This window comes from Pogoniulus pusillus, chromosome 24 (assembly GCF_015220805.1).
Source record: "Pogoniulus pusillus isolate bPogPus1 chromosome 24, bPogPus1.pri, whole genome shotgun sequence".
Taxonomy (NCBI): domain Eukaryota; kingdom Metazoa; phylum Chordata; class Aves; order Piciformes; family Lybiidae; genus Pogoniulus; species Pogoniulus pusillus.
In genome coordinates, this window is record NC_087287.1 from 16,400,003 (window position 1) to 16,427,646 (window position 27,644).

At 43.3% G+C, this 27,644-nt stretch overlaps 3 protein-coding genes across 8 annotated transcripts in view; 1 reads left to right on the forward strand and 2 right to left on the reverse strand.

Moving 5' to 3' along the window:
* SPON1 (spondin 1) overlaps nt 1-15,599 on the reverse strand; it is a 346,266-nt gene extending 330,667 nt beyond the window's left edge. Inside the window, exon 1 of the mRNA XM_064163805.1 lies at nt 15,267-15,599. The gene's annotated coding sequence lies outside the window, so the exon portion shown is untranslated. The remainder of the gene's footprint in view (nt 1-15,266) is intronic.
* On the forward strand, nt 11,518-13,603 carry C24H11orf91 (chromosome 24 C11orf91 homolog). 3 transcript variants are annotated; one of them, XM_064163806.1, is made up of 2 exons: nt 11,518-12,115; nt 13,370-13,603. In XM_064163806.1, exons 1-2 carry the CDS (start codon nt 11,755-11,757, stop codon nt 13,453-13,455), a joined length of 447 nt encoding a protein of 148 aa, XP_064019876.1. In that variant the 5' UTR covers nt 11,518-11,754; the 3' UTR covers nt 13,456-13,603. The 3 variants fall into 3 exon arrangements, 1 of the variants encoding a protein (XP_064019876.1); XR_010306773.1 differs by lacking the exon at nt 11,518-12,115 and adding an exon at nt 12,206-12,959 and having other exon boundaries at nt 13,370-13,450; XR_010306774.1 differs by lacking the exon at nt 11,518-12,115 and adding an exon at nt 12,971-13,266 and having other exon boundaries at nt 13,370-13,452.
* Nucleotides 15,600-19,379: 3,780 nt separating the features above from the next.
* The window catches only part of KIAA1549L (KIAA1549 like), a 121,308-nt gene continuing 113,043 nt past the window's right edge, over nt 19,380-27,644 (reverse strand). For all 4 annotated transcript variants that reach the window (XM_064163801.1, XM_064163800.1, XM_064163803.1 and 1 more), the window contains 2 exons: nt 26,199-26,350; nt 19,380-22,943 (listed from right to left, as the gene is read on the reverse strand). In XM_064163801.1, coding sequence (XP_064019871.1) covers nt 22,662-22,943; nt 26,199-26,350 — 434 coding nt within the window. In that variant the 3' untranslated portion in view covers nt 19,380-22,661. The remainder of the gene's footprint in view (nt 22,944-26,198; nt 26,351-27,644) is intronic.

Consider the following 27,644-nt stretch of genomic DNA (forward strand, 5'->3'; position numbering starts at 1 on the left):
CAGTACTAACAGCTTAAACTTTCTTAAGTAGCATTTAAAACTGATTTTATTAGTTGTGGGGTTTATACTCTTTTCCAGCATGTTGGGTTTTTTCCCCTAGAAAAAAAAGTTAATTATAGAAAAGGATTTAAGGAGTGCAATTAAATAAAAATTAAGCTAATTTTACCACATTTAGTGGAAGTGAAAAATTATGTGTGAGAAGTCTGACCTAACTCTTATTGCTGCTAATAAAAATACTCACTTCAAAAGGTCCAAGCAACAGTGTATTTGGAATGGTTATGTAAGTTGGGGTTTAATTTTTGTTAACAAATTGAGCAGCAAAGGACTACCAACGCTGCATAAGTTGTTTGCATTGCTGTCATCCCTAGAAATGACCTGGGAAGTTGATTCTTGTCACAGAACAATTTAGATGGATAGGAACTACTGGAGGCCAAGCAGTCCAACCGCCTGCTCCACGCCAAGCGCAGGCATCAGCTCAAGCCTTTCCTCTACCCAATACTGAGTGTATTCAGAAGTTGAAACAAAAGATTTAGGTACAGCACCCATTCTGCAGCACTATGTAAAAGCAAAAAAAAAAAGATTTTGCCAACTAGATGCTATTTCTTGCAGCATGTAGAGTAGCAGGATGTGGCATGACAGCAGCCCTAAGTAGCCTCTCTTAAAGGTTAAATCACAGTAAGGAAAACTCCACGCTTGATATTTGCAAAGCCAAGCAGGAAAACGGACACCCATTTTGCACTCATTTTAATGATAATTTGTCATCCAGGTTGGGTCTTTTTTTCCCTTCTGCCTATCTAGAATTCTACAGTCGTGAAATTGCTTCTTATGGGCTTGGAAGCAAGACTCTTCTTTGTTGCAAAGTTATCAAGGGGCCCTTTGTTCTTACATTGTGTGGTTCGTTAAAAAGGAGAGCTTTCATTTTCCTCGTAATGGAAGTTGTGCCTTCAGAAACTACACATATTCCTAAAAACAACCCCATGTGGAATCTCTTGATATCAGATACATATTTCCCACAGAAACACTCTCACAGTGAAAGAGAAATAGCTTTTCATAAAAGAAACTAGAAGAACCTGAAAACTAATACAAGACACAATAAAAGAATTTATTTCTAGCAGTGCCTTTCTTTAGTAGCTATCCTTTTGGAGATGCATCACAGTTTCCTGAAGGGTTTGTATTATAAAACACTTTAGAAATACACAACAGGATTCTTTAGGAATCCTATCAGACTTCATTTCTAACTGCTTTTCCAGAAGTGTACATTTTAATAGAAAAAAAATCTTGCTACACTTAAACATCGATGTCAAGCAGCAAACAAGGCCCCCCACTCTAGCACTCCGCTCATATTGCACATGAAGACTATTCAGTGGGGAAAATTACTCGGCTTGACTGTCAGACAAATTAATCTCTGCCCTCAGAGCAAACCCTGCCCCCATCTCGATCATTACTGAGCAAGCTGTGTGTGAAATGTATTTGCATTTCAGTGACACGTACTCTGAAGTGCATGCTAATGCCGCATCAGCTTGCTTGGACACACCACCTCCATTTACATTCAGCGGGTTAAAACTGGAACGTTTCCATTATCCCATTTGCACTACTCAATAACCTCTTCCCATTCTGGATTTCCTTATCCTTCTTCTGAACCTTTATCTAAGAAGCAGGCTGAAGCACCAGGCTGTGCTAGTAAGGAGAAAATCCCTGTCTGTTTGAATCCTTACTTTAAGACCACTTTGTCTGCAACATATACTAATTATTTAATTTCCACATTTAGTTGCCTGCCTCTATTCCTTAATGACAGGACTTCCATTGTGGCTCCTTTGTCTGTGGAACTTCTGTACCATCTACCACTCCTATCTAGCAACTCAACATTGCACCCAAGACAGCACCTGGGATTTCAACATTACATCTTCGACCTGTCCCTCTACTAGTAGCGAGGCACCTTAAGCCCTGCTTTAATCTTTCAATATTGTTTCCTGCCTCAAAAATTCCATCAGAGTGGTCTTTACAGCAGCAGTTGCCTGCCCCCTGTAATGCCTTTCCCATACTGTACACTGCACTTCCTCAAATTTCTCAGATTCCATCTTCTCATTCAAAATCTTGGTTCAGTATTAGTAAAGGTAAATACATACAAGTTTATATTGCCTATTTGCACACCTGCTTGGACTACTTTCTCATTTCAGCTCAGAGCTGGGGAATAGGATATCAAACGGCACATGAGTGATTTCACAGTCAGATCAAAGATGTTTTCTCTAACATTTAGGTAAGAGGTTTCTTTCTGTCAGACTGTTCAAGCCTTGTCTCAGCCCTCAGTTTTTCGGTGATATCTCTCACCAGCAAAATCAAACAAGGTATTCCTTAAATTGCTTTTCCTGCAGTGAATCATTCCATTACTATTTTTTGTGGGGTGATATATGACCATTTGTGCATATTCATTTCTGGACACCATTAACTCAACGTATTCCTAGATGTCTGCATGTAAAGACACACTGCTGCAGAGAGCAAGAGAGAACCGGAGTTAACTGGGAAGCAGCTAGAATGGGGTACGCAGCAGCTGTATGACCCACACAAGGCCCTTAAATCGGAGCCCAGAGTGTCACCCGTGATGCAATGAGATATTCAAGAGAGACATCTGCTGGCAATAAAGGGAGAGAGCAGGAACCATCCTGAAAGCACTGCACAGCTAATTATGCAGCTCTATACTTATCTGTGAAAATGAGCTATTCAGGGCTAATTAGAAATACCCAATCTGTTGAAATCATACATTTACTTTCATTGCACCATCTTCCAGATGCAGCCTGTTTCGTTTATGAAGCATTTCATCTGTTTACGTTGGGTATGATTTGCTACATTACACTGCTTCACAAAAGCTGCCAGTGGGATGGATGCAGCTTGAAACAAGAGACGTTCCTTTACTAGAGGAGTTGTTTGTCTGGTTTAAAGTTTGAATAAGTGCTTGGAGTGCAAGGTATTTCATAGATATGAGTCCCATAATTCTAACAGCTCAGTAACAGGATGCCATCCAACAAGTGATTACTAACGTTAACAAATAGGTAACAGGATGCCATCTGAAACCAATTAATGCATATCAATTAATAGTAAACGATCAAGCTTTCAGGACACCTTCATGTCATCCACAGCACTGTTACCAGGAATGGTAACAGTCTTGCCTCAAAGGTAAAAAGACCTACAGAGAATACTGACTTTAAATGTGTGGATTACAACCTGTCCACTACTGAGAAACTCAGTCAAGCATGAAGGTGGTTTCTCAGGGAGCTAATGGTTAAGCTCATCTTACACCTGCTCATGCAGACAGTGGCACCTGGTGATCTTTTCAAGCTCTTCCATTTAGTCATCAGCATTATCTTGACATGATGATGGATAGGCACTCCTTTAAAAGAAATAACCAAACAAAACTTACGCTGTTACTGATTTAGTGTATTGTGTTCCCCTCCAGACTCTTTATACACAGGTTTAAACTCTCTGCTGGATCATTTGGTTTTTCATGGTAAACCACAGAAAGCTATATACAGAAAGGCCTGCTGACAGCACTAGTGCAGCAACCAGCTACCGTAAAGTTATCTTCCAGTAGAGGGAATGAGGTCACGGCAGCTGAAGATGGAACTGCACAGAATCCATTTCAAACATGATATTGTATCGATATAGTCCATAAGCCTTCCAAATAATAAAACTGATGGATCTTGCAAAGAAAAAAAAAGAAATTCAACAACAGACCAGGATCATCCCAACCACCTAAGATCTAAAACATAAGGTCATGATTTTTCCTGAGAAAACGGATGGCCTAACTGCAAATGTGTTTAAGAGTCATCTCATTTAAGTCATTGGAAGCAAAAGAGTGAAGTAATCAGTCAATATATACCAACTGCTATTCCCACTTCTGAAATAAATTGATTGTACACTTAAAAAAAAAAATCAGGCTTAAGTATCTTCAAAGAAAATGTTACTTTTATCATCATTTCTGCTCATCAGTGCATGGCACTAGTAACAGTGACACATTGAAATACTTGGATGACATCTTTGCTGTGAATCAGCCCTGTTGTATGATGAAAATGCCTCTTAATGAAACTCAATGTACCATTCTAACAGTATTTCACTGCAATCATTGTATTTTTACATTTGGCATGAGCCAGTTTCCATTATTCTAAGTAGCTAATGTAAGTAGCACAGATTGTACCTGCTGATATCATTTCACATTCCTTGATAGGATGGGCTGCAGCTCTGAAGAAAATTCTTAGTGACTCAGAGACTACTCACATTCCAAAGCTGCTATACTTAGAAACCATCTATATCTCTAAACTGTGGATATTCTAATCCAGTGGAAAACCAGAACCTATCTTTTACAGTAACCGTTGGCACGTATGAATAAAACCTCACTCTGTAGGCAAATAATATCACAGTATCACCAAGGTTGGAAGAGACCTCACAGATCATCAAGTCCAACCCTTCACCACAGAGCTCAAGGCTAGACCATGGCACCAAGTGCCATGTCCAATCTTGCCTTGAACTGCCCCAGGGACAGCGACTCCACCACCTCCCCGGGCAGCCCATTCCAGTGTCCAATGACTCTCTCAGTGAAGAACTTTCTCCTCACCTCAAGCCTAAATCTCCCCTGGCACAGCCTGAGGCTGTGTCCTCTTGTTCTGGTGCTGGCCACCTGAGAGAAGAGAGCAACCTCCCCCTGGCCACAACCTCCCTTCAGGTAGTTGTAGACAGCAATAAGGTCACCCCTGAGCCTCCTCTTCTCCAGGCTAAACAATCCCAGCTCCCTCAGCCTCTCCTCGTAGGGCTGTGCTCAAGGCCTCTCCCCAGCCTCATTGCCCTTCTCTGGACACGCTCAAGCATCTCAGTGTACTTCCTAAACTGAGGGGCCCAGAACTGAACACAGTACTCAAGGTGAGGTCTAACCAGTGCAGAGTACAGGGGCAGAATGACCTCCCTGCTCCTGCTGGCCACACCATTCCTGATGCAGGCCAGGATGCCACTGGCTCTCTTGGCCACCTGGGCACACTGCTGGCTCATGTTCAGGCAGGTATCAATCAGTACCCCCAGATCCCTCTCTGTCTGGCTGCTCTCCAGCCACTCCGACCCCAGCCTGTATCTCTGCATGGGGTTGTTGTGGCCAAAGTGCAGCACCCTGCACTTGGAGCTATTATTTCCACAGTTCTGAGAAACACAAACTTATATAATGCTAAGCAACTTCTGTCTTGTTGTTTCTCACCTCATCTTGTATTTTTGGAATAAGGCAGATGTTTGAACACAGTAGAAGAGAAATCCTCAGAGAGATGCAGAATTAGGGTCTCCTTGCCAAAATATCCAACGTTTGTGATTGAACACATCGTAAACATCTAAAAGACTGAACACTAACAGTGAAAAATACTTTGATTTATAGATTCTGTCCCAAACTTCTGATTCTAAAGATTGTTTGCAGGGATTTACCTGAAGAGAAAATTAACAATTCATTTCTCACACAGCTAGTGCTTTTTGCATTCCTGCTAATCAGTCCAAATTTCTATTTCAGGCACTAAGTCCCTGGCTAATTTTGTATTTCAATTGAAAGCTCATCTCTTAAAAACTTTTTAATTAGCACTTCTTTCAAGTTGTATAATTGTTAATTAGTTGTTCTCTGTTAATTTTAAGTTTGCTGGCACAGTGCTTCGAGACTTTATAAATAACCCTCTGCATATTGGTTTGCATTGTTGCAGTGTGACAAACACAGCACACCAGGCACATGCAGTAAGGAAGGGGCATACTTCTGAAAGCAATTTCACTAATAAATCCTACAGATCAGAAACTGAAAATAGTATGGACTCAATAAAAATACTATAATTAATAGGAAATAATACAGCTTATTTTTTTTTGTAGTGGGGTAACCCTGGCTGGAAGCCAGGTGCTCACCAATATCACTCCTCCCCCTCAACATGGAAGAAAAAAGGGATGAAAGGTTGGTGGGTTGAGGTAAGGATAAGGAGAGATTATTCACCAGCTAGTGCCACAGCCAAAACACATTCATCTTGGGGAAATTAATGTAATTTATCTCAAATCAGAGTAGGATAGTGAGAAATAAACCCAAATCTTAAAACATCTGACATCCCCCTCCCTTGCAGGGCTCAGCTTCATTCCCAATTCCTCAATTGTCTTGCCTCCACTGGTACAGGAGAATGGGCAATAGGGGTTGCAGTCAGTTCATTATGGGTTACTTTTGCCACTCCTTCCTCCTCACAGTCATCTCCTGCTCCAGCATAGGGTCCCACCCACAGAAGACACCAATATAATGAAATCAACTAAATAGGGCAGAAAAAAAGGACAACTAAAAGAAGAGATGGCAAATCATCCATGCTGGAAGACTAATGCAGCTCTGAACTGAGTGCAAAAAATGTGATGTATTTGTATTTTAAACAACATATTAAATGTAAATTCCAACTTTTGGACATGACTTTTCAAGGTATTTCAGTGATGAAAATCTCCTTTTTTAAAGAAATGCCACACAAAATTAATGGTAAGTGGCAGAGCTGTAGCTCAAGGGTGGTGAGACTCTGGAATGGGCTTGCCTAGGGAGGTTGTGGATGCCTTCTCCCTGGGGTTGTTCATGGCCAGGCTGATGAGGCTTTGAGCAGTCCAGTCTAGTTGAGAGGTGTCCCCATCCATGGCAGGAGGGTTGGAGTGGATGACCTCTAAGGTGCCTTCCAACCTGAGCCATTCTATGACTCTTAAAGCAATCTGTGTGAAAACATGAATTCACACACACACACACACAGAGTCAACGCTTCTGAGCATCAGTATTCAAACTGTCTACGTTGCCAGGAGCTGTGAGTTTCAGACTATAAATATCAAGCCCATAGAGGACACTGTGAGGTGTCATCAAACATTAGTCTGAATGAACGTGCATAGAAAATGCAGCTAAGGTCTGTGTAGCTCAGATGGTGGCAGAAGCAAGTACCAGCACAGTTTACCATTCTCACCATTTTAAATGCTGCAAACTGCATTGTCTGGTGCTGCTAACATGAAATATTTTAGCTGCCTTCAGACTTCACAACTTTAATTGGCTATCCTTCACCTCTCTCAACAGAAAAGCCTTTCAAACCGTTTTTAAGTACTGCAGCAGAGTAATGGCTGTAGAACTGTCACTACTGTGTTTGTTGGCTAGGTAAGTAAAAAGCTTCCTTCTCCAAAATTAACATTTTCAGAAGCACTTGAGGTATCAGCACTTAAATACACAGCGATGGATGGGCTAAACCTCTCCAGCTCAAACACGCTGCCAAGTGTATGCACATTACTCCCTCTATCGGATCCACTCTGTACAGCTATCGTACTGCAATTGCTGACCCACGAAGTACATGGATATGTTTTGCCTCAAAACTCTGATCTTTACACATATAATTTGTGCTTAGTTTAGCATCACAATATTTGTCTATGTGATGCATTTATTTGCACAACCAAGGACCCAGGTCTTAGCTTCAGAAACAAATTCTGAATGCTCACATCTGATAGGTGTACAATATGGCAAATGAATATATCTTTCTTAAAAACAAGGTTTTCTCACATCCCACAGCATAACAGGCTTTCTCCACCTTGCACAACTAGCATTTGTGGCCAGTAGAGTGAAGAATTTCCTTTTTTCCTTCCCTGCCTCTTCCCAGACATCCCATCTGATAACAGCGGGCAGCATCCAAACTGCAATTCTAGTTTATCATGCACTCGCTTGCATTTTAGGCAGGGCCTGTATGGACATGTGGAAAAGATCTCATTCTTGAGGCCCAGGTAGAAAATAATATGTTGCTAAACTCTTTGGTTAAGTGAATCAACAGTCCTTTTTCCTATATGACAAGTTCTACCTGTAACTCATATACTTGGGGTGTATTAGAAGGGGTGTGGTTAGTAGGTCCAGGGAGGTTCTCCTTCCCCTCTACTCTGCCCTGGAGAGGCCTCATATGGAAAATTATGTCCAGTTCTCCGCCCCCCCCCCCCCCAGCTCAAGAAGCACAGAGAGTCCAGCACAGAGTCACAAAGATGATTAAGGAAGCTGAACATCTTCCTTATGAGGAGAGCCTGAGGGAGCTGGGGCTTATTAGCTTGGAGAGCAGACTATGGGGTGACCTGATTAATGTTCATAAATAGGTAAGGAGTGAGTGCCAGGAGGATGGAGCCAGCCTCTTCTCAATGATGCCCTGTGACGGGACAAGGGGCAATGGGTGGAAGTTGAGGCATAGGAGGTTCCATGTGAACCTGAGGAAGAATTTTTTCACTGTGAGGGTGACAGAGCACTGGAACCAGCTGCCCAGGGAGGCTGAGGAGCCTCCCTCTCTGGAGATACTCAAGAACTGTCTGAATGCGTTCCACTGTGATCTGCTCCAGGTGATCCTGCTGTGGCAGGGGGGGTGGACCAGATGAGCTTTCATGGTCTCTTCCAGCCCCTGACTTCTATGGTTCTATGACTCTTAAGTCCCGAAGACCTCTAACAACAATATATACAGCATATGTATACAGTGTGTGTACACAGTATGTGTATACAATGTATGTAGAGTGTGTGTATGCAGTGTGTTTATATACTGGGTCTCTAACCTCTGATTCTTGCAGCAACCTTTTCTGTGCCCAGCACATGCTTATCTGCATGACTAATGCAATCAGAAAGAAAAAGCAGCACTTTCAACACACTGTGGGAACTCCACCAGATGGCACCTAAAGACAGCATGACATAACTTCAGCATTAATGCTGAACTTTTCTAGCCCTAAGGATTAAAAACCTGAACCTTCTAGTTCACCACATTAGCATCTGAAGTATAAAACTGTGTATTGCTGTGATTCAGTAGTGCAGGTTTTAGGAAACAGAAATATTTATATATTGGGGGAGATCTTATTATCATACTTAGCACCCAACCAGTGCCTAGCTCCATATACATGTGTTACGTCCTGTGATGGTTTGAGGCTAATTGGAATGTTTTTAACGAGAGAAACTAGATTATAGGCTGTGAAAAGAAAAGAAAGGTGATGTCTGCTTCACTCATAGGTTTGCTGAGAGGTATAAAAACAAGGACACAAACATAGATTAGACAGTCTCTAGCCGTCAGTGCCTATGTCTTGTCCCTGGGCTTCTATGGTTCTGCCTGTGTAATCCAACTACTCACTCTGTTTCTAACCCCCCTTGCCTATCCTTCCAGCTCACCTTGCACATAAGGCAGACTCTGGGATAAGGCAGAGGGATGGAAAAAATGTGGAAGGGTGGTTGGGAGCCCCTTCTGGGAACTCTGATTTCTGGGAAGGGTATTGTGTTTCTATATTACCACTTGTATATGTCTGTAAATATTAGTAACATATTGTAAATATCTGCTTGTATCTTGTGCTAAACTGTGAATAGAAAGCTTCATTCCTTAACTTGCAGCTGGCTGAGGCTAGTCTGGGTGATTTAATTGGGGGGGTGGGGGGATGGGCAGGGAACTCTCAAACCATCACACATTCTTAACACATATGCAACCTGTACTGGTACTGGAATTTTAATGATGTAAGCACACTGCACACAACACAGTGGGTTCTGACTTCTAAGTCAGAGCACACTCCCCAAACAGAACACATGAACATAAAACTATTTAGATATTCTGTTATAGCTGAACTACAAATGCAGCAATTCTATTGCCAGGATTGCAGTTGTAGTGCCAGGAGAGAAAGAAGGCAAGATGGTTTGGTTTGTGGGTTGTTTTTTTCTTTTAGGTAAAGTTTAGAACTCGATTAACAAGTTTAGTACCAAAATCATCAAAATAAAATGCTGGTTTATGTAAGAGAAAAAAAAAATCAGTCCTTAATTGCACAATTTTTAGGACAAGAAGAAATGGCACCAAGGGAAGTTTAGATTGATTAAGAAGAATGTCTTCACTGAAAGGGCTATTAGGCATTGGAACAGGTTGCCCAGGGCAGTAGTGAAGTCCTCATCTCTGGAGGCATTTAAGAGACCTGTATATGTAGTGTTTAGAGATATGGTCTAGTCAAGGATTTGTCAGTGTTAAGTTCATGATTGGGCTCAATGATCTTAAAGGTCTTTTCCAATCTAGTCAACTCTGTGATTCTGTGAAAACACTACATGACTCCGGCCATTATCTCTCTGCTCCTACCACTTCTCAAGGGACTGACTGTCACTCCTCTGACAGCTGATGTCTGTAGGTCTGCTGAATTGCAAAAAGTCACTCATACCAGTATTGGCACACAGCACTAGGTCTAAGTACACAAAAGCCTGCTTTGAGGAAAAGGCAAGAGCAAGTTCCTCATAAGGGCAAGCTTTAAAAGTGGAATTTACTTCAAACCACACAGCAGTCCCTTAGAGGCTGTATATTGCTGAAGTCTGCTCAAGCCTGCATCAGCATTGCACTGGGTGCAAATGTACTGATCACGACTAACTCCGCAGTCCCTGCCAGCATCAGTTCTTTGCCAATGGTGCTGGCACAACACCTCTCTTATCAGGGTTGTCCAGAGCACTTCAAATCATCTTGAAGCAATTGCAGAAGTTCTCCTGCTGGCAGTTTTGAGCTTTGCAGAAGTAATCAGCAACATGCCCAATAGCTGCCTAGTTCTGGAGAGGGGATGTCACCTTTAATGGAAACAGCTGAGGCTAATTGTCAAGTCCCAGTTATATCACAGTATCATCAGGGTTGGAAGAGACCTCACAGATCATCAAGTCCAACCCTTTACCACAGAGCTCAAGGCTAGACCATGCCACCAAGTGCCACGTCCAACCTTGCCTTGAAGTGCCCCAGGGACGGCGACTCCACCACCTCCCCGGGCAGCCCATTCCAGTGTCCAATGACTCTCTCAGCACCCTGCACTTGGAGCTATTGAATGCCATCCCCTTGGGCTCTGCCCATCTGTCCAGGCGGTCAAGGTCCCGCTGCAGAGCCCTTCTGCCCTCCAACTCAGTCACATCTGCCCCCAGCTTGGTGTCATCTGCACACTTGCTGATGACTGACTCGATGCCCTCATCCAGATCATCTATGAAGATGTTAAAGAGGATGGGGCCCAGCACTGATCCCTGAGGGACACCACTAGTGACAGCTGCCAGCTGGATGTGGCACCATTCACCACCACTCTCTGGGTCCGGCCCTATCTGCAAGTGGGAGGGGGGAGAGGGGAAAGGGGTTCCCCACACCCTCATTATCCTGAACATCAGATATGCTGATCATTACCTATCTGTGAGCCTATACCTGAAGACTAAATTTTCTCTAACCTTATCACCAACATCCTTCCATCCTCAGTACCTGCTTGCCTTATTTCACACGGAGCCTGTAGATAAGCTGCTAGAAAATAATTTCTGAGACAATGTCTTCCTTACATCTTCTATCAAATTCTACCTTTGGAGCCTAATGCACGCCTGAAATAGCGCGGATCTGACCCAGCAGGAAAGGGCTGGGTGAAACAGCTGCCGTTTCACCGGGAAACTCGCCAGCGCCGCAGCTGCCGCCCCCAGCTACTCAGTATCGGCCTCGTCTGCTATCAGGGTTGGAACTCACCTGCGGCCCGGGGCCGTGGGAGGTGGCCGGGTCTGAGCCCGCCCCTGAGGGGAGGCGTCTGCCCAGCTGTGGCCCGGGGACGAGGCCGAGAAGCCGCGAGGGTGCGGGGCAGCTTCCACGCAGGTTCGCCTGGTGCTGGCACCGGCGCTGGGAACGAGCCCGAGACGCCCGGCATGGAGGGGCCCGAGCCCAGCCCGCCCGACTCGAGGCCGGAGCATCTCCCAGACAACCGCCGTTGGCGGCCGGTGCCATGGCCGAGCAGCGCCCACCGCGGCCGCTCTTCTTCCCTCACTTCCACGACCGTACCGAGTCGGTCCCACCTCCGGCCGGCGGGGTTGGGCCCTGGCCCCTCTGCGCACCCATATGCAGGCCGCGGCAGACCCCGCCGGCCATGGCCGAGCCGCCCCGCTGGGCCGCGTCGCTTGCGCCCATTACCTACGAGCCGCTGCGCTTCTTCTGCCCGCCGGCGGGAGCTGAGGAGGAGGGCGGGGGCGCGGCGCCGCGGCCCCTGAAGGAGCTGTCGCTGGAAGAGGAGATTTGCGAGTTCGGCATCCGCCTGAAGGAGCTGGAGCTGCTGGCGCTCGTCGGCGAGCGGTTCGACGCCAAGCAGTGTGCGTGTCCTCCACCCCGGGGCCAGCCGCGGCCCCGCTGCAGGGCCCCTGCGCAGCCACTGCTGCCAGTTCTGGCCGGTGGAGTGGGGCCGGGGTGCACAGCCTGGCCTCGAAGGCGGCAGGTTCCGACATGAGTAAATGAGAAGTTTTGTGTATCTCGGCACCCGCAGCACCCTAAGCCAGCCGAAGGGATACAGCAGTGCTCCTGCGGGTGCTAAGGGTCGGGTTCCCTCCCCAGCTCTGGTGCCCGGCACTGACCTGTTGGAGAGCAGCGTTAGGGAAAGGGATCTGCGCGTCCGGGGGGGCAGCAGGCGCACCGCGAGCCAGCAGAGCGCACCTGTGGCCAAGAAACCCGAGGGCCTTCTGGGATGCGTTAGAAGGGCTGTAGCTGCTAGGTCCAGAGAGGTTCTCTTCCCGCTCTACTCTGCCCCGGTGAGGCCACGTCTAGAATATTCTCTCCTGTTCTGGGCCTCTCCTATTAAGAAGAACCTGGTTGGAAGAGTCCACTTCAGCCCCACAAAGCTGGTGTCACCCACCCCAGTCACAGGCTGATGGCACAGGTTAAAGGAGCACAAGAATTAGAGGGGTGGCTACTTTTGCACAAACGAACGAGACAAAGACATTAAGTGTTAGCAAAAGGCGATTCAGACACCCCTCTGTGCGTGCAAAATAGATCCACTGTGAACGAGACCCAGGTGTTACAAATCAGCATTAATGCAAAATAAAAAGGTCACTGATGGCTGCAGACAGCTGGAGACCTAGAGGGGGAAAAGCAACCGTGGCATTTAATTTGTAAAACTTGTTAGCCACGAAGCCAAACCCAGCAAATAAAATAGTTCATCAGGTAATAACTGCTGAGAGTTCTGCTAGGGAGGCCAAGAACTGTAAAAATGTGGTGCTTACCATTTCCTTCAGGGCCACAGGCTGCCAGTCAGGAAACTTTCAGGAGGGGAAAGTGACAAGAACACAGAAGAAATAGACAACGTTCAAAAGAAGATCTTAAACACAATCTGACAGGCAGTTGGCATACATTCACTTTCAGAACAGGAAATTAACAGTCTGGGCTTTTCCCCCCTCTGTTAAAGCAATACATACATTTACTTTCAACACATATGAGAAACTTCCCCTTTCAGATATCTGCTAGGCAAACTGTAAGGAATATTACTACTATGCTTAATACCTTAGTTGGACTTTTCCTAAAGCTGTTCCAAAGTATTCATTTCAAAAGTAATGACAAACTGTGTTTCTGTTTAGATCAAATTCTGAAGGCCCTCAGAGAAGAAAGGATGAAATGCGTGAAAGCAAGACAGAAGCTGAAGAAATGGCCACCGACACTATGAGGGTTATTTCAGCTGGATATTCAGTCCCCCTGTCAATACAGAGTGTTTCAATGGATCTTTGCTGTTCTTTTTCTACTTATTATAGGCTAATCTCTTACAAATTCAAAAAAAAAAAGGCAAAGAAATGAGGAAGAAAATAGTGTATTATGTGCCTGGTAGTAGTTCATAGAATCAACCAGGTGGGAAGAGACCTCCAAGATCATCCAGGCCAACCTAGCACCCAGCCCTAGCCAGCCAGACCATGGCACTAAGTGCCTCAACCAGTCTTTTCTTAAACACTTCCAGGGATGGTGACTCCACCACCTCCCTGGGCAGCCCATTCCAATGCCAATCACTCTCTCTGTGAGTAACTTCCTCCTAACATTCAGCCTATACTTTCCCTGGCACAACTTGAGACTGTGTCCCCTTGTTCTGTTGCTGGTTGTCTGGGAGACCAACCCCACCTGGCTACAGCCTCCCTTCAGGTAGTTGTAGACAGCAATGAGGTCACCCCTGAGCCTCCTCCAGGCTGCACACCCCCAGCTCCCTCAGCCTCTCCTCATAGGGTTTGTGTTCCAGGTCCCTCACCAGCCTTGTTGTCCTTCTCTGGACACCTTCCAGCACCTCAACATCTCTCTTGAATTCAGGAGCCCAGAACTGGACACAAGACTCAAGGTGTGGCCTGAGCAGTGCTGAGTACAGGGGCAGAATAACCTCCCTTGTCCTACTGGCCACACTGTTCCTGATGCAGGCCAGAATGCCATTGGCTCTCTTGGCCACCTGGGCACACTGCTGCCTCATCTTCAGCCTAGTATCTATTATTGGTATTGCTGATACTAATATGCATTTAAGCTCCCCCCCCCCCCCCCCCCCCCCCGCCCCCCCAATTACTATAAGGAAACAGGACAGATAACATTTTCCTCTACACCACTACAAAATTAACACTTAGGATGTCAGGATTCCTAGCAGCCCTTTGATCTTCATGATAACATGTAGCAGAGAAACAGTAATTTCAATAGAAAATAAAGGTCTTTTTGTTCTAATTGCATTAAGTAAGATCAGCTGAGAGTAAACAGACGTGGTCAAAAGTTTTATGCATCTAAGCAAGCTTTAGAAAACTGCTTTCACGTTGGCATAAAAATCTTTGTTACAAAGAATCACACTGGGTTATTTTATCATCTTTAGCGTACCACAAGATTACAGAAGTTATAGCTTCAGTTACTTTTTAACAGAACAGTCATATATCACCGACTTCCAGCAAACATTTCACTATTGTTGTAGGACTAAGAGTGCAGTACAGCAGCAGTTTATGGAGTGACAACATCTTTGTTTGGAAGGCATATCCTTTCATAAGGGAAAAATGGACTGAGGCAATGATGAGAAATGGAAGATTTGGAGATCATCTGCCATTGAAAAAGCAATGCCACGTATATTACTGAGAACAGCCTAGAAAAGTAGTGTGTAGCTTCATAAGACCAATAAAAAGATACTGTTGCCTGTTGCTACTCAAGAGCAGTAGATGGCAGCATGAAATAACACAGTTACCAACCCTGAAGCGATCCGATTTGGGCAAGCAGCAGTTTCTTATTTTTAAAGAGTGCCATTGTAATGGTTTTGGAAATTGTGTTCAGCTTTCTCATCTGTGAAGCACTTTTGCACAACACCACATCAAGATTTTCTTTGCTATTGCATCCACTCTTTCACTACCTTCATCTTTTCAGACACAGTTTATACTGAAAGTATGCCTGGCTTGTAACTCTCATTGGTCACTCAGCAAACTGTTATAACACCATTTCATCAGAGCAGCTAGGAGATCTCAAGCAGACTCTTACCGTCCATGACTGCCGTTGTCCGCTGGCGGCTCCTGCGCGATGTGCTGTTACACGAGCGGCGCCTGAGCCGGCCGGGGCAGCGCGGCGAGGCCAGGCGTTGCCAGCTCTCCCGTGTGACCGGGCGAGGTGAGGGACCGGCCGCGGCGGCTGCTGCGCGATGTGCTGTTACACGAGTGGCGCCTGAGCCGCCCGGGGCAGCGCGGCGAGACCAGGCGTTGCCAGCTCTCCCGTGTGACCGGGCGAGGTGAGGGACCGGCCGCGGCTCTGTGCAGCAAGCCCAGGGACAGGCTGACAATATGCCTACCTGTAACAGGCAGTCCTAAAACCTAGAAGGCCCCTCGCAGAAACGCCACCGCAGGCCGGCTGGGAGGCAGAGCCTCAGCTTAAATGGGCTCCAGAGGCTCTGGGGCCGAGCAGGTGACGGGAGGGGGCGGGAGGAGACCGGCCAGGGCCGCTGCAGCCGCCCACGTGCTGGCTCAGGTGCAGACACTTAAGTGGCTTGATGGCAGGACTGCGAGTTTTCAAATGAAATTAGGTAGCAGAGGAACTGTCTTCATTTTCCCACTGCTCCAGAATCATTTCACTTCTAATTGAATTCCACTCCGTGGAAAACTCTTGATCCTTGGAGATGCTTGCAATTACTCTTGAGTTTTCCACGGTTATTGCAAGCACCCACAAGGACTTCCATTGCATATAGTCGCTGCTTCCTGATACTTCTCCTGACCTTTAACCACCTCTTTCGCTTTGCGTGCAGCTCTCACCAGTCATTATTCAGCTTTTCTTGGCTTAGGCAGAGCTGCTTTTCCCAGAACAAAATCTAAACATCTTTCTGTTGTGCTAGTTTGAAGCAGGCTAGAATGTTTTGGTGAGAAGAACTAGATTACAGGCTGTGGAAGGAAAACAAGGCTGATGTCTACCTCACTCATAGGCTTGCTGAGATGTATAAAAACAAAAATCCAAACATAGATAAGGGAGTCTCACTTCTGCTGCTGGCAAGCTCCGAGCTGCATCTCTCTCTCCTAACTGCACCCTGTGTTTCTTTGACTAATCCACTTTGCTTCCTAACCCCCTGGCCAAACCTCCATTCTTCCTTGGGACTGGAGTAAGGTTGAGAGGGGTAGGGGGAAGGTGAAGGAGCAGTTGAGAGCCCCTCCTGGGGACTCAGGTTTCTGGGAGGGCTGTTGTGTTTCTGTATTACCTTTTACCTTGTCTATTTCTGTCTATAACTGTATATACTGTAAATATCTGCCTGTATATTCTGCTAAACTGTAAATAATAAGCTTCATTCAATTTCCAGAGCCAGCTGAATCTAGTCTGGGTGATTGCCAAAGTGTGAGGGGGCGGGGAACACCCAAACCATCACATCTGTTCCTTGTTATGTTTCTGTCACATGGCCTTTATGTTAAAACAACACTTAATGTTTAATGACTGGATGTTAATGCAAGGAATAACAACAGTTGATATGTAATGTCACTTAAAGTAGTCTGGGGACACAAAGCTATTGGAAAAAAGCCCAACATAAAACAGCATTTGGTTTAGGTGCCCAAACAAGGCCAAGTGGCTAACACCAGCCAAGACACTCTGCTATCATGATGCCTTGGTCAAAGTTCTTTCACTGAAGCATCTAAGCAATCCAAAAAGGATGGTGGCTATCTTCACTGGAATGCCAGTTTGGCCTTCTGTGTATGAAGTAGCACCTGTAGAAATATGTTAGAGACAGTAGGGGAAACACAGGGCACATGATGAAGTAGTTTACCCTGGCTTGCACTTGCAGTTGGAAACACTGATGCAGTTGTGTGCCTGAATTTGGTGAGAGAGTAATAAGCTTGGTTTAATGGTCTAAACAAAAACCACTTAAACATAGTGATACATATGTTGATTCTCATTTGCCCACGAACACTTTTACCTGCTTTTATTTGTCTTCTGTTTCCACCTGACCTTGTAACATCCAGCAATTTGCTTTTGTCTCTGTAGGCTTATGGGCTTATCTCAAAATGGATCTCTTTACTGTTCCTCTGTAACAATTAAACAAAATAGAAAGCATTCTTACTGTAGTTCTTTTGATTAACAAAGTACATGTCATTATTTTTTTCTCACACTTCCCATTTCATGTCAGTGAATTATGTGAAGCCACTAAAATTTGTTTAAGTAGAAGAAGTGCAAGGTCAGAACCTGATTTATGGCATCCTTGGACACAGTACTCAGAGCTGCTCAACCACGTACAGGATGAACAAGGTCAGCAAAACAAAGTGAGTTCTGATAGCTCAGAAAACTTGCTGCTTTCAAGATCCCTCAGACTTTAGAAGCTGGTGGCTAGATCTTATATTTGAAATGCAAGACTGAAAAAAAAAGTACATTCAAATATAAGTAATTCTCTAACAGTCAGACACCTTCAAATATAATGGAAACTTTAGGTAGCTTTGTGTGTGTCATCCCTAAATCATGACAGCTCTGCCACGCTATCCAGTTCTGTATATCCAATGTTTTTTTCTACCAGTTTCACATTTTTCTCTCACATTACCTCATATGTCTTACATATATCACCTTTTCAAAGTTACTCTGAAAGATAAATGATCACTGCTTACGATATTGTCCCCAGTTCTACATATGGGATTTGCCTGCACTTCTATCAAGTTCTGCTCATAATATCATTAGATACAAATATTATTCATATTTCTAGACTGACTGCTAGAGCTTCTCTCTCTCAAATCCAGGTCTGTCCTTCTGTCAATGGGTACCCTCTTATTGTTCTACTGATGTTAATAGACATCACCTGTAGTATACCTACTGGAAGTAGGTATATATCACAGTATCCTCAGGGTTGGAAGAGACCTCACAGATCATCAAGTCCAACCCTTTACCACAGAGCTCAAGGCTAGACCATGGCACCAAGACATAATTATAGATGTGTTTTGTTTGCAGATGTTTCTACTTATGGTTTGCAAGTCTGAAGACAAATAGTGGTCACATCATCAACATTTTTGTACACAGAAAATGCCATTTTCACCTAAACATTTAACATCAGTTCAAAGAAAACTGAGGCACTTGGTAGAAAAACATTAATGACTATTTTTTTATCAGTAGAAGTGGCATGAATGTATTCTGAGGGGGTTGTAACTTCAAACAGGCCAAATTGTGACAGATTATGCAAAATTAATAATCTGTTCTAATGTTTATATCCAGGCAAAGATTGTTAATAACTATGCAAACTGTTTATTAACATTAAAACTCACCAGAAAACTGATTCACGAGGTTCAAAATGCATGGTTTGGAAATTATGCACGCAGGGAACAGGCAAAACCAGGGCACTTTTCTTAAAGTGGCAAATGCAAACATCATACTGGAAGAGAATCCTTGCTGTTAATTATACCTCTTATCCACTAGAGGACACAGGGAGCTCCTTTCTGCTCATGGCAGAAGGCAATTAGTGAATTAGAAGAGGATTTAAGTATTTACTCACAAAATATTATCAGAGAGTATCCAAAGCCTGTGGAGAGGTTGCTGTCAGTGGTCTCAAAGCCTTTAGAGGCTTTAGAGTTTCCCAGGCTCTCTTTTCAGGAAGCTGGGAGTCTGTGGCATAATTTCTGACCTGGTTCCTCTTGATTCCCAATTCAGCAGAAGCCTTGCAGAGGGGCAGGCAGGATGCAATGCCATGTGCAGTCTTGGTACAATGTCACGCTGGCTATGCAGGCCAATCACATGCAGGCATTTAGAGCCTGTTCCTGGTAAACTTGAGGCAGTAGAGTTTACAGGCAGTTTCAGGATGCAATGAGGCAGCAGCAGCAGCACACCATGCTACCTGCTCATCCCTTTATCAATAGCAGCCCAAGACTAATAGGGCTTTGGACATAGGTTAGCCCATCAGAATGGTACTTTTCCAAGCTTGGTCATACTAGGTGAAGCCAGGGCTTTTGTTTTCCTTTCCTGTAGTTGCTTCCACCAGCACAGAAGGAGGGAGAGCAGAGGAACATGTCTGGACAAGCCATAGTCCTTAGACTCAATGGCTCCAGGTCCTTTGTCCTCTTTCCTGTAGTTGCTTCTCCCCAGGCAAGCCAGGGCATGGATATACCACGACAATACTTTCTTCTTTGAAAACAGTATTGAAAAACTAAATTGTAATTGTAGCCATACAAAATGTTTATTATATTACAAATTATTTGTACACTATATTTTCACTTTATCATTGCTTTGTGCTCAGACAGTATAAATGATACAGCATGATTTTTTCTTTCCCAGGGAATGTCCTTACATTGTACTTAAACCAGAACAAAATAATACAATCAGGATAAAAAGTCATTATGCATGAAGAAGGGAAGATGTCTGTGAATAAAGTGCACCACAATGGTTTCAGAGTGATGGCTTGGGGGAAATTCAGCAGACTGCACATTCTCGATACAATACCAAACAAAACTGATTTTGAATGTCAAAAAGGTCTTTCTCACTAGTGTGAAGAGTACTTTGTTTAACTTTACTGAAATGATTTGGGTTTTCCCTATTTGTTCATTTTGTTTGCATGTAGACATTCAAACTCTGTACATCTACATAATTGCCAAACTTTTTACATTCCAGTATGGTCAGATATATGCTTCATCAGATATTTGAGGCTTTACCCTCCCATATATTCTGACAGAACTACTAAATTGATTAAACTTAAGAATTGGTACAGATGTACAAACAGAGCTAAGTGTTCCCAAGATGCTGTTTAAATCTGGTACGTCCTACCTCCTGTGGCTTTTGGGAATGCATCATACCATTACCTTTCCCAGCTGTATGGCTTCAGCACTCTCGTCCAAGTGATTGCTGCTGTTCCATGCTTGCAGCTTCAAAGTAACTCTGCAAAACTGGAGTCTGAGACACAGACATTTATTTCACAGCACATTTCAGTCGCATTGCATAGAAGGGCCTAGGTACTTACAAAATTTCACCGGGCTAAGAACAACTTAAAAACTGAAGTAATAAAGCTGATGCAAAATGTGGTTGACACAATTTACTGTAGAGTTCACTTACCAAGTTAGGTCAAAACAGTTATGAACCAGTTTAGGTTAAATAAATAGCTCTTCAGTGGTGTCTGTACTTACATGGCAGTGATTTACAGGACTGAAAAATAAACATGGGATTCTGGTGGAACTTGCATGTGTAGATGAACCCTAACAGAGAAGTTCAGCCTTGCTCTCAGCGAGCTTCTCACTGAAGACAACCAGAACTAGGCTTTTTGTGGCACACTGAGTTTGGCCCAGCATTTTTAAGTTGTTATTTTGAAGAGTGATACTCTTTAGGCAGCTATCAATTCAACACCATTTAGATATATTGCATTACTCTGCATTATTTCGTATAATTTAGCTGATGGGTAACTGAGACAGCAATCTGTCTTCACAAGACACATAGGAAAGATTGATTTTCTTTGGTTCTTTCACATCCAAGTCACCCAAATATATATATTTGTACTCCAGACATGGCATTTTCATATTGATCTTTTAAATTACCAGAGGGCTTTGTTTTTTTTTCTTTTGAATTTGCACTTGGTTTATGGACATTTTCTGACTATAGCAGACAAGTCACATATAAATATACAGCACATATGTACATAGAAATTACAAAAATACATTTTATTTATAGCTGATTCTTAAATAATAAAAATCAAATTTCACTTTTTTTGGGGGGGAGTAGCTAGCATTCCAAAAGCTTCTGCAATATTCAAGATACAGGAGCAGAAGATATCTGTATATTCTAGGATAGCTACGTACCACAATCTCAGTCAGGGTTTATAAGACAATTATTTTGGGGGAAAACTAGCTCTGCTTTGAAAGTTTGTGCTTCAGCAATTTATTCTTCTTCTATCCCCTATTCTAGTCTTCTCTTTCTTCCTCTCATTTGACTGATGGCCAAAAAGCTAAACCAAGGGCCCTTTTTCACCTCAGTAAAGACCAAAGAAACTCAGGGAAATGAAATGTTCAGACATAAGCATAAGCAACTGAGGATAACTAAAGAACTTCCTGAAATGAAGGACATTACCGTTAAGTCCAGTTGACATCAAACATGCCCAACACAACAAATTCTGCAACAACTTCAGTTCCCAGAGGTAAATGCTAAAGGAACTGAAAACAACTGTTTGTGGTCTCCAACAAGTTTGTACAACTGCAAAAGATAAATTACTATCCCATTTGACTGGCTTGATCTTCTTTTGGGACTGGATTCATACAACAATGCAGTTTAACAATTAGTGACCTTTATCTTGCACAATGTAAAGTCAGCATAATTTCTGTAAATGCTTTCTTTTTCACTGGACATTAGTTTTTGTGTTACTCCTTACTTATTTACACGTTAATATAATAATCAGGTCCTCTACATTCAGAACTTCCTAGGTGTGCATTCACTATTCCAGTGTAATCAAAATCAACTGCAGCTTCAGGTAGCACTTTCTGGCATCCTTTTAATAGATAACATTGTTCAAGAAAGAGAAAAAAAGTATTGTGTTACACAGAGGTTTTCTTGTCCGAGCAGGTGTATTTGTTGTTCCAGGTTGGAGAGACTTGCTCAAAGGTCTGAGGTTCACCAGCTTCCATGCATTCAGAGTGAAAAGCCTGAATGTAGAACAAAGGTGAATAATGTTTTTTTCATTTCTCCTGGAAGCTTCTAGCACCAATATCCTTTGCTGGTTCTTCATGCATTGTATTCCCTCACGCTGAAAAAAATCTCCTCCATAACTCATCAATGGCACTAAAGGATAAGGTAGCCAGTGATTATCAAAATATCATCCACCTTCTTCACAGTCGCCTCTTCTTTCACTCCTTTGTACTGTTAATAGGATGAGGAGAACCAGGGCTATTTAGAGGACATTTATTTGTATTACCTACTCATCTCAAATTCTTTTGGTTTGAATATGGCCTCTGGAATGAAAAGGCTGAATTACTGCATTGCTGAAATCAGCATCCTTTATACAATGTCCTGCAGCAAAGAATTAACACTGCCACTGCCACACTTAGCTAACCACGGTCTATGGTATTGTCTTCTTTAATCAAAGTTTTGACATGCAGAAGTTATTTTCAGCAGCTCTGCCTTTGGGCCTGCAAATGAAATATTGTGTGGCACAGACACGCTCAGCAGCATCTCCAGTGACAATGAATGGCAATGTGAAAGTTAAGTGACAATTGCATATGAACAATCTTAGCCGTATTAAAAAGTTACCTGGCATCATTTCCTTAGCTGGCAAGCAGTATTAAGTATCTTCAGAGTCCTGCTGCTCTACTTTAAGTCACTTCATAGTGCTGACTTTTCAGACAGAGAAAAATGCCATCACCTTGGCACAATTCATTGCAAGTTCATGACAGAAAATTAAAGGAGTCGCTTTCCTGGCTACTCGAGGTTGGATGAAACAAATACTGTGCACAAAAGGAACTAGACCTGGAACTCAAACATATCAGTTTGCTTCTTGGCCAGTTTAGCAACTTCTTCTCTTATTGCCTTTACGAGAGCAGCTGTAGAAATGTTGGTGAGAGGGGCATCAGACGGGTCATTTTCTGTCAGGCTCTGCTGAGAAGCTGCAGTGGAGGGCAGAGGAGCTTGTTCCAGGCTGGGATGCATGCTTGCCTGCTGGCTGTACTGGCGAGGGAGGCGCGAAGGAGAATTATGTTGGTAGCGGGGCCGTGGATAAGCCTCGATGTACCCTGGCAGTGGCACCTGTAGAGCATTGTAATTATACAACGTTATGCACAACAATCACTGCCCCCTGCCAGGTAACACAAACCTGCCTGGGGCAGAATAGGATTCAACAGATAAATCCATATGAAGAGAATGTAAACCCCATACTCCTAAGCATCCCTTTGCAAATGTCTGTCTTGGCACATGCCATTTACCCACACGTCAGTGTAACCAGTACTCAACTCCCCAGACTGCGGCATCAAAAACACCTAGCAGGGCAAACACTGCAGGTATTAATTTAGCATAGCTGCAAGGGAAAATGGTTTTCTGAAAGTGTGTCCTCTGCTTACTATTCCTCCTAAACATTTCAGTTTTAGACAGCACCACTGCATGTTAGGGCACCAAAAAGCCTAGAAGACAAAAGCAGAGTTTGCTGATTTGCAGTCACTGTTTAATCCAAGTCAGCCAAATCTCTGCACAAAAACTCACTAGACCCAGAGAAGAGGAATATTGATTTCTCAGAAGTATCCCGATTTCTGGCCACACTTAACATGGGGAACTCACAATTTTACTCTGTTGTAGCATTACTGATTTCAAATCCATGTTACACTGGCTCAAACTGAAATAACAACATAATGTCCTTCAGTTACTGTGAGATGCTAAATTCCACCCAGCGGGGCTAAGGTGTTGGTGGGTATGCCAGAAGCAGAGTTTCAGAGTTTAGGTATCTGCAAGCAGACTCAAATGTCAAGACATGAAACATCTGCTGGTTGTATACACCTTCTGGAAAACATGGCAGCTCACCATGGACTTCAGAATGATGGCTTTGGAATGTTGCTTAAATGTCCTTTTGGCTCTGGCTCTTGTTTAACATCCCCTTGGGTGCTCTTGCAAATCTTGCCAATTCAGGCTTCTGATAACCTAGGAAAACCTGGCCCCTAGGATTTACACACACTCTATATAATCTTGGATATCCATCAAGCAATGAAGAGAATGTCAAATGCATAATAGTGTGGTGTGATGAGACAAACACAGGAAGCAGGCATGATACGACAGTGCTCATTAAATCCATTTCATTTGCAGTAGATTACTCAAAAGACAAACATTTTGGTAGTGCAAGAAGTCAGCATGCCACTAGAGGCCACCAGGTTACTGCTTTCAGTAAACAGCAGCTAGCAAGTTGGAAAAAAAATGCTTTGTCAGTTTCCTTCTCCCACAAAACTTAGCGCTTCAATACTTACCTTATAACTGATAAAATAGTACATTGCAGTAAATTGAGCTTAGAAGATATTCTCTGTTGACCAATACCCAGTTTCTTATGTTCCCTTGTTTGCACTCGAGCTAGCAGAAATGCATTAAAACACTTTCAGTTTTTACGTTGTAGACACCAAGCCTCTCTTCTTACTGTTGCTAAGAAAACCCTGGAAGTATGATTGAGCTATAACCTAGATGCTCATAAACCAGAAAGCATCCAGAAGCTTTAACTCTGAGTAATACTTCAGATCTTGGTCTTCTGCAGCTTTATTCAGGATTTCTGAACATACTATGTTGCTAACACTACTCACAGTTCCTCTAGTAAAGATTTTCAAATAAAGGCCATTTCTTGACAGATTTGTAGAAAAAGAAGATGCAAATTCACTGCAGAAACAAAAGTGGTTTGGTTTTACACTCTTTTCCTCTTATCCTGCAAAGTCACAGGAGGACTGAAAGTCTAAGTAACAAGTTGTTAAAGCTCTGCTATGGGGAAGTGAAGTTAAAGAGAGTATTTGTTTTCTTTGACTTCTGTTATGCCACAGTAGTTTTTCAGACAGATTCTTACATCCATCTTTATTCCTCTGTGTATGTCCACTGGCACTAACTTCCCACCTCTTTCCTGAAGACAGGGAAACCCACAACAAGGATACACTCTTCCCCTTCCAGAGGAAGAACCTGGGGTCTGGAGATGTGTGTTCCAGTTTTGTCCAGTTTGTTTTCAGTCTCTCCTTTTGACAAGTGATATCTGACTCTTTTTTTCATGGGACTGCAGCCAAGGAGCAGGGATACAAAAGGGGAAGAGAATGGAAGACAAGTAAAATACTTGAATACTTTTCCTGGTTTGCTTTGTTTTCTTCTTCTTAAAGTGTAAAATGATTGCTCAGACAGAGCAGGCCTTGTGGATTTAAAATATCAGTAGGAGAATTTCAGTGAAAAAAGAAACTAATTGAAGAAATAAATAAAACAAGGAAAAGAAGAAAGGTTTATGTGCTTTAAAGGGCAGCTCTGGGAATCTGTACAGTGGTATCAAAAGCCTCCAGGTGTCAGAGGCACATCACCAGATGTGCTCAACTTACAGATGAACACACTTCTTTTTCCTTGACAGTTCAGCCTACGAATTCAGACTTGCAACTGACTGTCAAACTGAATTTTTTCCTCGTGGGTGTCAGGAGCAGTAATAAAGATTTGGCAACAAATAGCTGCCTCCAGGAACACTTATATGACTGTGTTGTCTCTTGCTTAGCTCCTCGAAGTCAACTATTAGATTCCAACTGCAATTCACTAAAATAGTCTGTTGCTGATATGCACAAGGAAATAGAATCCATCTCCGGTTTGTTCAGCTGAATTGGCTCTACATAAATAACAGATGTGAGCTTCAGCAGTAGAATTGATCATTTTTTCCCAAGTGGAAAAAGAATCCCTACATTTTGGAAATTGCTTTAAAGATGATAAACTGCTGCAATTCATTTTAGGATGTCACAACTTTACTTCTTTGGAATGTAGGTATACTTTGCACTAACAATTACATCTGTCCCAGACTAGGATTATGCAATTTGTTATTTAACTTATGGCCTGTCACTGCAGCCTGTGGGAGGACTTGAAACCCTCCACAGTGGGGCTGTGGCAGGTCTGGGACATAGGATTCAGGAGCCAGACTGTCTTGAGAGAAGTCTCCAGGAGGAAAAGGTGCCCTCCATCTTACAAACAGTACAAAGACACTTCGAGAGGCAGAATCACTTGCTCCTGCCATGTGCATATCCAAATGTTTAACCTCTGTCTTGGGAGACAAATTGGCATGTAACCATCCAACTTGGAATGGGTCCCTAACCCAGTGAATCAATTAGAACTCCAGAAGACCATACTTACAATTCACAAGATGGACAGCTGAAGTACCTATGCCCTACCTCATATTTCTGGTTACTAGAGATTGTTTCCATTCAAGGAAGAATTATCCTCCTCAGATTCTTCACTGATCACTCAGCATTGCTTAAAAGTCCTCCTTTGCAAATCAGGAAAAGTTAGGAAAGCAAAGATGCTTACTGAGTCTGCCCACTGCCCAGGTAATTCATTCTCTCCAGCATAGGGCATCCAGGCTTGGTTCCTGTATGCAGTGGGTGGTGTTGGGATAAAGTAGCCTGTGAAGCCAGGTCGGTTTGCTGCTGGTATGGCAAACACTGCTGGTACTGTATTTCCTATTAAGAAACAGAGTGGATAGAATGAATAATTGACTTTCTCAGTAAATAAATTAGAAGGTAATTCTTATGAAGTGACCAGAATCACTGATTTTCTGGTTGGTTGGTTTTTTTTCATTGGTGAGAATATTATCACCATTAGTTGGGTATAAGGCTCCCACCATCTGACTGGGGCATCATTTAACCACACCACAATGAGCTACTGTTCAGAATGAAGACTCAATTAGCTAGTGTAACATCTTATCCCTATTCTTAACTGCAACATCATTATGTTAGAACTGATGTTGATAGGCTGCATGAGAGCAGCATTAGGCTGTTTCATGCCAAACCAGCACTTGCAGCAATGCTTACTCACGTATTGAGGCAATAATTATAGTTTTTTCCAATGAGAACATTAGAAACCCTTTCATTACAGTTGCTGGTTTCTCACAGCTCTCCTTGTCATTCTCTGCATTACAGCCTCTTGAAAGTTTTCTCCAACTACCCACAGAATTACTGTGGCACAGAGTACAGAGGTTGCTGTCTCCTCTGAAATGCTTCCACTCTTCAGTGGTAACACAATATGGTTTAACTACACAGCAATAAAACCTCCAGATCACTGGAAATTATAGAAAAAGTGTATCACACAGAACATATTACTGCAGACAAAGAAAGAGCTCTTAGCCCTGTGGCATATTTTGTAGACTGAAATGCTTTAAATTCAAAGGGGGAGCATCTGCTCTTTTCACATGGACATGCAGCATTTGCAGAAGGTATGATGAGTTAATGGATCCTTCAAACCTACTACATTTCATTAATTGACAAGAGATTTGCATATCCCTGTTGCTATTCTCAGTAGAAGAAGCTAAATACTGTTCTACTATAGGAGAAGATAACTATTACTTCTGAGACAGCCAAGAAAGCAAACTTCCTTGGCAGTTCAACAGAGTACTATCTCATAAACCTATTAGTTTTCAACCCTTCAAACTGACACTGTTGCTTTCTACAGCTCTTCAAGAAAATATATTTTGACAGTAAGAAGCTATTTCAAATATTTTCCTAAGCAAGTGTTATCCAGATAGCATCAAAACAGTGTATCAGCTTAAACTCAAGATTAAATCCATTCATTCATAAACGAAACTCTTATCAAAAGGACCCGGAACTCACTAGGACATTTCAACCTGCACTTGAGCAAGAACAACCTGCTCCAAAACAGGAGGGGATATGAGCTAACAGATGACACCTTTGACTAAGCAGAGTGCTTGCTGCTGCCTTGTGTTTTAAAGGGAAGGGGGCACACATCTTCACTTTACTT

What these genes read in the sequence shown, in the direction of transcription:
- C24H11orf91 (XM_064163806.1), top strand. Translation starts at nt 11,755, where the DNA reads ATGGCCGAGCAGCGCCCACCGCGGCCGCTCTTCTTCCCTCACTTCCAC. An exon ending in GCGGTTCGACGCCAAGCAGT is followed by an intron (nt 12,116 to 13,369) that starts GTGCGTGTCCTC and finishes GTTTCTGTTTAG; the next exon opens with ATCAAATTCTGAAGGCCCTC.